The sequence below is a fragment of the Gadus macrocephalus genome, chromosome 22 (genome assembly GCF_031168955.1).
Source record: "Gadus macrocephalus chromosome 22, ASM3116895v1".
NCBI lineage: Eukaryota > Metazoa > Chordata > Actinopteri > Gadiformes > Gadidae > Gadus > Gadus macrocephalus.
In genome coordinates this window covers 11022599-11035961 of record NC_082403.1, presented here as the reverse complement: position 1 = coordinate 11035961, position 13363 = coordinate 11022599, and the positions used below count along the sequence as shown (strand labels likewise).

At 45.5% G+C, this 13363-nt stretch overlaps 1 protein-coding gene across 1 annotated transcript; it reads left to right on the top strand.

The window, feature by feature from the left end:
- Window positions 1-98: 98 nt before the first annotated feature.
- On the top strand, window positions 99-4203 carry e2f3 (E2F transcription factor 3). The gene is made up of 7 exons (XM_060044370.1): window positions 99-466; window positions 941-1020; window positions 1391-1587; window positions 1702-1835; window positions 1967-2079; window positions 2382-2571; window positions 2979-4203. The coding sequence occupies exons 1-7, from the start codon at window positions 439-441 to the stop codon at window positions 3275-3277; spliced, it is 1041 nt and encodes a 346-aa protein (XP_059900353.1). The 5' UTR covers window positions 99-438; the 3' UTR covers window positions 3278-4203.
- The last annotated feature ends 9160 nt before the right edge of the window (window positions 4204-13363 follow it).

The following is a 13363-nucleotide window of genomic DNA, read 5'->3' as shown; positions in this document are numbered from 1 at the left end:
ACACGGCGCTGTGACGATTGGTGGGCGGCCACTACAACATCCTGAAACGTAGCTGTAGGCTGAGAGAGGGTCATGGATTGTACCGTTATACCGGGCTACAGGAACGCAATTTCCTTTCTAAAATTGCCATGGGGTTGTTAGCCATTTTACAGTATCCGAAGCGAGAATGTTTCAAGATTACAAGGAGACTAATGTTTTTAATTGTATTTTAACGTATTTTACTTTATTTTATCTGACTAAACATGGAACGGAAACTGATGTCCCTCTACCGGAAGCCCCCCATCCATGTGCCTGCGTATCCTACCACAATACTAGCGTGTGTAGTTTTTAGAGCGAGTCCGTCGCAGAGTAATATGGGAAATGGGATGTATATCCAAAGACGTATAATATGCCTGCGTGCGTGGATACTATAGTTGCTTCCTCTCCAACATCACTGACATGATCACTTCTGCAGCTCGGCCAAGGGGTTAGTTTGTTCTATTTCTGTCGTCATACTTTGTTGAAACGATGCAACACCAACGTTTAAATCAATCCATTTGACCAATTACTGCTCATCCATGTTTTTTTTACACGTACATGGTTTGAGCGCAGCGCTCCAAACATGGCCGCACACTTGGGAGGTTAATTGGTCAGCGTATCATCAAAGTATAAGAATTTTTCATACACATGAAGTGAGTACAGTGGGCGTTTTCAAAAGCTAAATTTGTTATTGGAAATGGGTCAAAACACCAGCATGGTTTGGTCCCCAGCCATCCGCAATAGTTCCAGTGTGTGATTCCATTGTGACTTGTGTTCAAACATGACCGTTCAGAGACGCGCAGGAGGTACATTGGCTTCGTTCTTTATTGGGCCAATCCTCACAAAGTGTTCTAACTTAGTTATACATTGTGTCTTTTTAACAACTGTCTAAGAAACGTATTTTCAATATCTTCCTGTGAAGGCCAACAAGGCGTGGAGCTGGACGAGGCTGATCCTGACTTCAGGATACCTCGCAGGGGGCGACCCCCATATGCGACGCAAGTATGGTCTTTTATTTTATTTAATGTTTAATTATTCAGTCTAGTCAGTTGTGGCAGTACAATTTTCTCTATCATTCATACAAGTGGCAGAAGCCGGTGTTCAATTCATTCGCGTAAACGTTACGTTGACATGGTTAGTTTAAGTTTGGTCTAAAGAGACTACTTGAGGGTAAGAAACAGGCCATCACTGCATCAAGAGCATGATGGAATGGTTTAAAAGGTGAAACCTCCAAGCAGCCACAACAAAAGGAATCGTCATTTAGCCAAATACAGGAAACATTTGAGACTGATAATCAAAAATATGTATGAGCTACATGTCAAGTTTGTTCATTACTATAGTAACCATCTTCTTTATGTCTTCTATTCTCCAGGCAAGGCGCAATTCAGCCCTCTTCCGGAGGACAAGGGCCTTATGGGCGATGGTGGAAGGCTCTGCAGAAGGCATACTGGACATGAAGAAGGCGTGGATGTCCCTCGGCGTCCGCGTGAGAAGCGTCCTCGACATCACAAACGTCCTTATTGGCGCAGGGGTACTCTTCAGGACGTCCAAGTACACCGTACAGTCGACGTAAGTACTCCTCGCTTTGTACAAACACGCCATGGTCAGGATGTTCATTGGCCCCGGTGACTTGGGTAGAGAATGTCACCCCGTTGGCTGAACCCCTGGAGGTTGTACGCGCAGGGGCCCTGAATTAAAGGCTAAGCTGGGCCGCGATGTCCAGATCCTCGAGGACGCGGAGAAGGAGCTGGATGAGTTGATAGAGACCGCCCTGGAGCACGTCGACCACATGTGGGAAGATGAGATCAGCGAGAAATATCCTTTTCTAGTCCAATCTTGTGCATTTGCTCTTCCTTGTTTTTTTTTATCAAATGGCTTCAAGGCATGATGTATGTATCCTAACCAGGCAAATGACCCGGGTGTATATCCTTGACCCTTGGACCCACATTTCTGTATCTGTCATATGAGGATGTGAAAACGATCCCAAGTTTGAGGGAACAGACGGTGATTGTGGTCAAAGCCCCCGCCGAGACCGTTCTGGAAGTGCCCCATCCAGCAGAGGTAGGAGGCTGGATCACTTCATGTCCCTGTTCTACCCCTTTACCTCTTGGGAATTCTCTATCGCATCATTGCAGATGCAAATTTCCAATGTGATTTGACGGCGTCAGAGCTAAGAGCGAGCACTTGAAGTAAAGTGGCTGAAGTTGTAATATCATAATCAATTAATAATGAATGAACCCGGTGAACTGGCTCAATGTTTTGAGGCTCTTCTTGAAACATTGTGTCTAAATTAATTGGGATGGGGGAGTAGCCCAGCGTGTTTTTAAAGCATCTTTTTGTTCCTCTTCTTTTCATGTTTTCAGAGTATCCAGCTGTTTCTGAAGAGTAGCCAAGGTCCTATCGACGTGTACCTCTCCTCGGAGGACCACTCCCCCTTCGATGTCCCAGAAGACCCACAGGAGGACGACGACGACGAACCCACAGACTGTTCCGACGACGACGGCCCCATGGAGCATACCCAGACTCCATCTTTCCTGAGCATGTCGTCCCCAGGTGAGTCACACACGGCCATATGGTCCTTAGATTATTGGATGTCGGCCATTATTATATAGTTGACCATCGTCCAGATCTCGCTCTGCTTAAAATGATCGATTCTTTTTCAATCGTCAAAAACATTTATTTGCAAACATATAGTGACTTTCCCCATTTCTCCTCTCTTGGGTTGAGCTCAAGTTTTGTCACTTGGTGAGAACACGTGACACAAATCTCAAAATTGTGCCAGACAATTATTGACATCAGAGATTACAAAAACCATGTCGCCTGGGTACTGTGGTACAGCGTGTACCAAATCCCCAATGGGATGTAGTCTCCAAGCTCTCCAACCGTGTTGGTAGCCCTCCCCGCATCTGCCTGTTTTTTGACATGTTGTACCCCTCCCCCCCCTAACCCCCACTCCCCAGACGCCGTTGAAGACTTGTGCAGCAGCACCGTGACCATGGAGCAATTGCCGCCACTTGCCAACGAGTCTTTCCCCGCTTCTCCAAGCCCTCTCTCCTCCCTGCTCGCCCCCACATGCTCCTCCGACGGGGAGGATACGCGGTCCTTTGCCACTCTCACCACGCCACTGGCGCTCTCTCTGGGAGGGGAGGAATACCTCCTCAGTCTGGGGGAGGACGAGGGCATTTCATACCCCTTTTCTTCTGTCGAACTGGAAGGGGGCTTGTGGAAGTGTTTTGCGCCGGCTGACCTCCCCCCTTGAGTGCCCCGCCGCACCGCGCTCTGTGCTAGTTCTCCTGAAGATTTCAGAGGCCCATCCAGACTCAAACCGTGGCCACTCTGTGAGGCTTTCTTGAGCCCCTGGAGGGGCAGAGGGGTTTTTCCTGGGGGCCAAAAAGATGATACTCTGAGCCGAACACTGAACCTTGCTTCCTCCACACATGCCTCCCACCTGTCGTTTTCCATTCAGCTCTCATTGCTGTAGTGGTCCAGTCGCCGTAAACGCACTTTTTCTGTCAAGAGTAGAGTTCATCTTTGAGTAGTACAGGGACCACGGTTTTGACGGTTGATTCACTTTTGAAGGATTGTAACAATAGTTGGTTGTCATTGTGTCAGTCCCTCCTGGAAGAACATGGGAACTGTGCCTGGATGGTTAGTATTCAGGCATTTTGCACTGGCTGAATAGACCCTCTCTGAAACTCATGCAACACCTCGGTTTCCATGTATTGTTGTGGAGTGTAACCATGTCTGTGAGACGGTCTGTGAGAAAAGCTTCTTTTTTTTTCTCGAAAGCCCAGAGTTTATTAAAGATGGAAGTTGGACCATTTCCACAATATACCTCCAAACTGCTATACATTTGAGATGTTGTTCAGAGTATGGGATTAACATCATATTGTTCTAGCTTTTCAGTGCAGTACAAATGTCAATGCTGCCATAACAATGTAAAAGCGTGTTGGCTATTTGATGAAGGCAGGTCTGTAGCCATGTTTTTAGAGCGTGCAAATGTAGACGCTCTCTGCTCTCTATGCTAAAGCTGTCAAAGTTGCCAAGCACCGTAGGCCGGGAGCTATGGACCAACTTTCTCCAGTATAATGGTTGGTTTGTCCCAGTGTTTAAGAGGGCCGCTCAAGATCTACATTAATCATGTTTTCCTCAAAGTTTGGTTTAATAAATATGCATATATATTTTTTAGAATGACTCTGCTCTCCCTTTTTTTTTCTCCTGCATTTTTGACTTCCCACCTGACGGATCTCTAGGTTTTCCTCACATAGTTATTACAAGTCTATAAACAAATTTTGTTCCCCCATAAAACATAAGCTTGAAGCCGTGCCGTCTTTAAGAGCGTGATAATTGTGTGTACGGTAAATATATTTATATATGTTCTTCCACAGTTATTTTTTAACCAATTTCTACGTTCCTAATGACTTAATGACACATGTTGAACTATGAACATCGTTCAGTCATAAAAGAGTTTGAGATATTTCAATTGCCTTGTTGAATTATTCATTAAGCAATTGCTTAATGAATACTTTCGGAAAACCGAAAGTATATTAGTACGTTATTACCCGCAATAAAGTAATTGATTTAGGCAATTCTATGGGTCTATTTCTAAAAGTGCTTTTTCCCTAATTTCTACAATGAATTGTAGCTGGCTTTGGTGACATAGGGTATGCAATTATTTCGCATTAACAATGGCATCTTTAAAGCCCTGCAGAGTCTCTTCAAGCAGTTCTTTTCATTTTTGACTTTCATTTTGACAAATCAACACTCTCAGATATTGTTAAGTTCTGGGTGCCAGTAGTATCAGTACTCTGCAGAGTTGTTGTTTTTTACAGATTATTTATGCATTTATTTTAGTATACCTTCACATCAATATTGGCTCCACAAAGAGCGGCAGTCTCTCCCTAAGAATATACCATCGCTGTGCCACTCACCAGGGTCAGCTCTCCTAGAGATATGCTGCCCAAGTCAAGCCAAGTAAAACAAAGTAGGCGAGGCAAGGCAAAATATATGTATCTAACTTATAATGTCGGAGATGGAGCCTGATACATAGATTCTAATTATTAATACATGTCATACAACTAAGCGCCCACGATGAATAAATAAAGAGGTTAATAAAGCATTATAAATATATTGATAGGTTCAAGGCCTGGGATAAGATTAAACATTATTTTATTTATTCTTTATTTAAAGTGGATTGACTTGGTGGATTTCTCGGTGGATTTCTCAATCCACCAACGGGTCACTGGGCTGCGAAAGTATATATGGGTATTTGCTGCCCTGTTATTTTTATATCTGGTTGTAGTATTCATCTGGACACCAGGAGGCAGTGTAGTCATACAATGCTGGCCCTCATTTCTAAGTGTCTAGGCTAGGGCTGAAAACCAAGTACCATCATCCCTCTATGAAGAACTATAGATTTTTATGAATAGATGTAATATAACATTCACACACTAAATATAACAATCAAATTAGGTTCGCTTCCCTCGCTGGCAAAAATAACCGATAGAACTCTGGGAATTCAGAATCGAATAGGATATGCAATAAGTTGTGGGCAAATCAATATGAACTTGAATATGATTGGGTATTTGTAGCTTGGCCAGCACAAACAAATACTTTCAGTTTCAATTTCATTGTCTAACTCCCAAGCAATGAAGTTTAAACTAATTGGTCTTCTGATTTCATCTGGTTGGGTCAGAGAAGCCATATACTTTCAGAAGGTCTGTGTCCTTTGTTTAGTGTCAGAACAGGAAGCAATAACAAACATGGACCCATCCTGGTCCACGTACTGATGCAAAAACCGTCATTAAAACAGTACTTAGGAGATTGATCTAGGTTCCTCTGAAATAATTGCATTTAAATTAATACATCCCTTTCTTTATTTTTCAAAGTGGCAGAAAGAAAATAATCAAATTACTTCAATCAGCGTTTCCCTCTCCCCACAGAACCTCACGCTTAACTCCTTTTCAAGGGAATGCAATTACTCCCTGGATTACCTCCGCTCCATGTTTACATTCCCCCAGCCTGTCCCTTTGATCAGCTGCTTCTGAACAACTGCAACCAGTGCAGGGCTCTAATGAATGTTGGCGGCCTGCACCCATTCCCCTGTCTATCCATCTATCCATCTTCCGGCGCATCAAAAGGGGAAACGCTTAATGAAACACGGCCGGCTGTATTTGGCTTGATTAGCCTCTCCGCGTGCCAAAGACATTCACCTTTCTGTCAAGGATTGCTTTCTTATCAAGGACATGGTCTTTAAGTTGTTTTTACATTGGAGGAGTAGGAGGTTCTCTATGCTATTTCCGAGCACTTATTTATCTGCAGCTCTGGCCTTGCTTAACGATGGATACTATAATAACGCAGCAACAGACGTGGGCTGGACACCTTGGGTAGGACAATTACGATTGATATTAACTCATCTTACCTTCCTAGAGGTTGCTTACTACAAGCCGTTCACTGTGAACAAATTGTTGTTGTGCACCAATTATGTACTCATGGCTCTTGACCTCTTGGAGAATGTGATTTAATGGTGTTATTCTCTACATGTGTAAACCAAGCCCGTTTCCTCCAGATTGATTCTGCTGTTTGAAAAAAAGGAAAACAAAGATTGAAGGAGCGATCCCTGAAGTGCCCTGACTGGTGTGTTTACCTGTGTCTGATCAGCCCTCCTCCGCCTCCTCCTCTTTGTCTGTTGCGCGCCACGCCAGCGCCCTTAACCCGATGATGTAATCCAGCTTCGGAGGAGGCTGTCCTGGCCCAAGCCCCCTGTAGATGGCAGTGTTGAATCTCAATAACCCCGTTCTGTACATGCCAATTACAAACCAATTTAACCCAGTGCCCCACAAACTCTGGCACTCAAGCCTGGTTCACAGAGTGTCAGTGGATCACAGCAACTATTGATTCACGTGTGTGAGTGTGTGTGTGTGTGTGTGTGAGGGGGGGGGGGGGTTCGCTGTGGTTTACTCACTGCACGCCTAAAATTTGCGCCTTGCACGTAAAAAACACAAAGTGAATATTGAATATACGCTCCATTGGATTAGGCCTGACGTCAGCCCACCCTTATTCTCTCCGGGTTAGGGAGCATTCAATATACCTGTCAATCAGTTAGTCGATGGCATTTTCATTTTTAGAGTACTTTCCTCTGTGACCCAATGACATAAGCGAATCACGGAGTCACTTTAAAACTACAGCGATAGGCGGAGGGAGGAAAACTAAGTCAACCCAAGCTCCCACTTGGGCTTTGGAAAGGATTTAGGCTCAGTGTTTCCTACCAAGACTCTGTTGCTCATCTCCCAGTGGAATTCAGCACTAAACTGACTAGAGTTCCATCAATGTTCGCCACCAGCAGCCAGAATGTTGTTTTTACTGCTGTTGAGTGCTGAGGGAGCGAAAGCGAGCGAGCAAGTGAGTGAGTACAAGAGAGAGAGAGAGAGAGAGAGAGAGGGTTAAAGAGGAGCACCACAACAGAAGAGCGAGCAAGCGAGAGAGAGTGAGTGTGTGTCATTTGCCTCATTGGCTGCCGAAGAGTGCGGCGTCTTTTTGCGAAACCCTCCCTCAGCCAATCCTGTGCCCCCGGAACATTTTGGGTTTATGAATGAGGTTTGATTCATCAACTACAGAGCACGCTCAGCGCATCAAGATGCAGGCTCTCTCAACTCACAACGGAGCAGTGCTGCTATGAAGGAAGGACTCGTCGGAAGTGTACCGCCTTGAGACGACGGCCTCTGTCGAGGACCCTCGTGCTGAACAACAACAAGGGCTCGTCTGCGCCTCCCAGACAAGGAGTGAACCTGACTTATGCACATGGTTAGGCACATGTCAAGACTTGTTCTGTACAGATTTAGATGTCTGCTGGGCTGAGCGGACGACCAGGTTGGACGACAGATGCATCCGCTGCACCCTTTAGGCTGTGCAAACCAAGGCCTCAGGAACGCCAATGGGCACGTGTTTACGATTAAGTTGCCAACCTGGAGATAGGGAACATGGCAACGAGAAGGCAGACATAACAATACCGCCGATAGCCTGATGTGCTTGGAAGAAAGCAGTGCGCAACATGCACCCTCCCACATTATTGTGACCCTGTGAACGGTTATGTCACATCTCTCCTGCCCTGATATCTGTTTTTAGACGAGTGAATGAGCTGAAGTCTGTTTATCTATAAAATTTGTGTTTCAAGCTGAAGCAAGTACAAATATAGTGTTGCATAAGGACTTTTTTTGTTTTCTTCTGGGAGATGGAGAAGGAGAGGAATCAATACCTCTCTGCAAACCCATTGTGGGAATCCATACCTCGGGATACGGATCAGAGCATGTGTATGGATAGAAGCAATGAGAGAAAAGGATGAGGGCCGGTCACAGATTAATAACGTAAATATATATATTATATAATGTCCTCAGCTGTTCCCACAGCCCGAGGCTCGGTTGTGCAGATATAGCTGAGCTGCTATAGTTTAGGAATGAAACGTCCTCGACTCAATTTATGGAAAACGTTGCAGTAGAGATTTTTTCACCCACATCTCACTTGGCAAATGCATCCATCAGTACAAAGTCAATGTCTGCTCTTATCATGTGTTCTCCTCTTAGAAGTGTGTCTACCACGTGTGTGTGTGTGTGTGTGTGTGTGTGTGTGTGTGTGTGTGTGTGTGTGTGTGTGTGTGTGTGTGTGTGTGTGTGTGTGTGTGTGTGTGTGTGTGTGTGTGTAAGAGGAAAGGGGCTGTGATGACAGCCTTCATGGCCTCTCCTGAACCTAGGATCCACACCCTTGCTTCACAGGCTCTGTACTTTCCCTATAAGCTTAACTTGAGGACATCAAATATTTGGATAGGAAAAACTAGAAGTGAATAGGCATGTACCCTTCAGCCAATAGACACGCAGAAAGGCTGGTTGTCATTTGCATAAAATTTGCATATCCCCCCATGACTGTTTGGAATGTCAAGAGGCCAAATTAACCAGTGTTCAGTTTTTACCCAGATTTGCATCTCATTTGCATCCGGCTTGCTTAACGTGGGTTACTTAGCCAAGTGACCCTACGGAACTCCTCGCCGCGCCCGAGAGGCGGCAGTTGGCGAGATGGGCTAATTTCATTAAGAGGGAATCCGTTCGGCGGAGCTGTGGCCTCTGGTTGTGGCTCGTGGATAGGGGACGGCTGCACGCAAGCTGCTGCTCGTCAGAGTGTTTTTCTGCATGCATATGCGCCTTGTGTCATATTTACTGTAAGGATGAAAGATTAGGCGCAGAGGGGGTGGTGTGCAGCATCCATCTCACTCAGGATCTCAGAGTGAGCACATCCATCATCCCATCTTGGGCACCAGGCTCGCCTGTGTGTGTGTGTGTGTGTGTGTGTGTGTGTGTGTGTGTGTGTGTGTGTGTGTGTGTGTGTGTGTGTGTGTGTGGGTGGGTTTTCGTGTGGGTGTGGGTGGAACAGTGCGTTTTGTTTATCAAGTCCGGGCACACAACACCACACGCAATGGAGGGACAGAAGGATAGTTAGTGGTTGAGTGACTATAAAGGAGCACAGGCCAGACCTGTGTTGTTGGGCTGGGTTTTAACATCAGGTACAAACCTGACGAGAAAGTGGAGCTTGTTGGGCCCAGAGCAGCAGCAGCAGCAGCTGGCCTACTGGCCATGGAGCTGCTGGTGGAGGATTTAACTCCTGACTAGCGATGTGACTATTTCAACTCAAAATAGTACCCCCCCCCCCCCCAAAAAAAAAAGGCAAGGTACACTTTGTGTAGAAAATGTAAAATCAAATTGTTGTGTCCTCAATATAAATCAATCAATCAAACTTTATTTACAGACCCAGGGTCCGGATACAAAGACAAAAGACAAAACCACGGCCAGAATTATCTATAAACAAACACAATAAATGAGAACACACAGCAGGTCGTGGGCATACGTCCGAATCAGTTGCACATCAAACTAATCTTTCCCTGCCAGCTTCCTAGTTCAAAGTCTGTGTAATATCTGATTGTGCCCATGTTTGAAGAGACCAGATAAGACCAGTTAGATCCTGTTCTACATCCTCTGGTATAGTATCTGCAGGTCAATGCAAAGAAGAAGAAGAAGTAGTATAATTCACAGCAAGCGTTCATCACAGAAGTTGATTCCGTAAGCTTTGATATGCTGCAGCAGAGTACTTTCTGCGTGATATCCGGCCACCATCGCGCCCTACCCAGACGCTGCCCCAGCCCGAACCAACCGACCAACCGACAGACACGGACTATTGAAAACTAAATGTGTGAAAGGACAACTGCGTACAATGTCCTGATCTATTTCTCTGGATTTTGTCGGAAGTTCAATTGTGACACTAGCTTAATAGTAACCGGTCTCCAACCCAGGCATTCTAAAGTAGTACACAACCAAAGCCATCCATGTGCCTGAGCCTTTCCAAACATTTCCCTGTTGTTGTTGTTGTTGTTGTTAAGCTTCAATAGGGAGTTCTTTCCTCTGCGTTGGATTGAAGATGTAGATGTGTTTTCTTGTTTTCCTTGTGTCGGGTCATCAATAAGTAGGAACCATGACCACTTTGTACACAGACGTCGAGCAATGGGATCATCATGGATATCACCAGAGGCAGTTTTAGCAAGCTATTGGTTAGTGGCTATTTTTGTCATTTTTAAGTACAAGGGAATGATTAGCTGGCACTCTGGAGCGTCTTTAATGGCTGCTTGTTTCCCCCTTAAAGTAACATTTCCATTACCACTGATTCCACCATTATGTCCATTTTCATTAAAAGAAAACCAATGTAACAGCCAGAATAATGTGATTAAATAGATATTTTGTCAGCCTAATGCTTCGATGGACATGGTGGCTGTTCCAACAGCAGTGTTTTCGCCCTTGTTGAGTGGTTTTATTAGGAAAATGTTACTGTTGTCTGTTTATAAGCTTTAATCCCATCCATACAGGGAAAGGCCCTTGTTGGCCAAATCTGCAATTATCCTTCCTCTGGCCAGCACTCACACTCTCATTACTAGTGTTTAAGTGTTTAGCATGTGAGGTGCTTAGCTGTACACACGCACACGCGCGCACGCGCACGCACACACACACACACACACACACACACACACACACACACACACACACACACACACACACACACACACACACACACACACACACACACACACACACACACATTAACACACGCACACACACAAACACAAACGCATACACCAGTGGTAGGTCTAATGAAAGAGTAGGCCTTGAATGTGTCCTTTTGCTATGATCCATTAAAGCTTGATAACCTGTCCTTTCCACCTGCTCTCACCATACACCTGATAATTGGCCCCCCTTCCAGCGTCTTTTGTCAAATCTTACCTTTGAGGATAGTGTTCAATGTATCACTTTACAGGCCAGCTGCAACCACTATTTATCTTTATAATTGAATTACTGCCATAATAATTGGGCTTAAAAAGCAGTTGTAGTAGGCAGTAGTGCATCTCTACATCAAGAAGGCATTTGGCGTGTTTTGAGTTGTGCTTCCCCCTCTGAGCTTATCTGAGTGTGCACCGAAATGTGCGTGGAACGGACGTGGATTTTCAAACCACTAACAATAATACAATTTGGTTCTCCTGAGCGAACCAAGATCGTAAATCAAATCCTTAAGGATCAATACAGTTCCCCCTGATCCACTTTTAGGCTTAATCACAAACTAATACCCTCTATCTACTTGGAAATGTAAGAATCTAGGTTCACTCTGCCTTACAGTGTTAATAATAGATGGAGGCTTATCATGGTTAAAACTGAATTAATTATATTGAATATTTATTATGGGTCTGATTTGGAGCAGAACCATTCAGTGCTGCCTTCCACAGCGCGTTAACTTCCACTGGCATGGAAGGCTCTCTAGCGCCATGGCAACGCAGAGCATAGGGTGACCTCTATTGTGCACAACACAGCCAAAAAATGTTGTGGAATGGTTGAGGTCAATGCAAATATTCACATAAACATTACCCTCCATATTTGCCCTCCATATGGTAAATGCCCTGGAGACCCAGGACTGTTTACTGGACTTTTTATGTCTGGAGTTCCAAGTAGGTCTGGCGGTCCCTGTAGGTCTGAAGGTCTCTGTAGGTCTGGAGGTCTGTAGGTCCTTGTAGGTCTGGAGGTCCCTGTATGTCTGGAGGTCCCTGTGGGTCTGAACTCTGAAGGTCTCTGTAGGTGTGTAGGTCCCTGTGTGTCTAGAGGTCCCTGTATGTCTGAAGGTCTCTGTAGGTGTGTAGGTCCCTATGTGTCTAGAGGTCCCTGTATGTCTGAAGGTCTCTTAGGTGTGTAGGTCCCTGTGTGTCTGGAGGTCCCTGTATGTCTGAAGGTCTCTGTAGGTGTGTAGGTCCCTGTGTGTCTAGAGGTCCCTGTATGTCTGAAGGCTCTCTTTAGGTGTGTAGGTCCCTGTGTGTCTGGAGGTCCCTGTATGTCTGAAGGTCTCTGTAGGTGTGTAGGTCCCTGTGTGTCTGGAGGTCCCTGTATGTCTGAAGGTCTCTGTAGGTGTGTAGGTACCTGTGTGTCTAGAGGTCCCTGTATGTCTGAAGGTCTCTGTAGGTGTGTAGGTCCCTGTGTGTCTGGAGGTCCCTGTATGTCTGAAGGTCTCTGTAGGTGTGTAGGTCCCTATGTGTCTGGAGGTCCCTGTATGTTTGAAGGTCTCTGTAGGTGTGTAGGTCCCTGTGTGTCTGGAGGTCCCTGTATGTTTGAAGGTCTCTGTAGGTGTGTAGGTCCCTGTATGTTTGAAGGTCTCTGTAGGTGTGTAGGTCCCTGTGTGTCTGGAGGTCCCTGTATGTTTGAAGGTCTCTGTAGGTGTGTAGGTCCATGTATGTCTGAAGGTCTCTGTAGGTGTGTAGGTCCCTGTGTGTCTGTATGTCTGGCGTGCCCTGGAGGTCCCTGGAGGACCCTGCATTCATGGAAGCGGGGGCCCCTTTGAGTGTTGGTGCCCAGGGCGCCCTCACACCACCGCTGCTATAGAGTGGCTAACGTGTGCTCCCAGTGGGAAGAGGGCTGATATGCACATGTGCAGCCGATGGGGAAGAGGGCGGGGGGGTGTAAGAGGCTAAGCCTAATGCCCACCGACCTAGAAAGCAGGGGTCCCCTCCTCTCCCCGGTCTCCCCTCCTCAACTGGGCTGGGGATAATGCCACATAATTGTTTGAAGCTTTTTTAAGTAGCATTGTATCGTCATGGAATTAGCCTTTAAAGTAATATCGATAAAAGCATCTACTAAATGACTCAATGTAAATGAGCGTTTTTAATTATCTTCTGGAGCTAATGGTTAATTCATTCTGCTGAGAACCTATGCTCTAATAGTATCAAATGTAACACGATGATGGTGTTAAATATTGAAATATAAACCGCTATTGTATG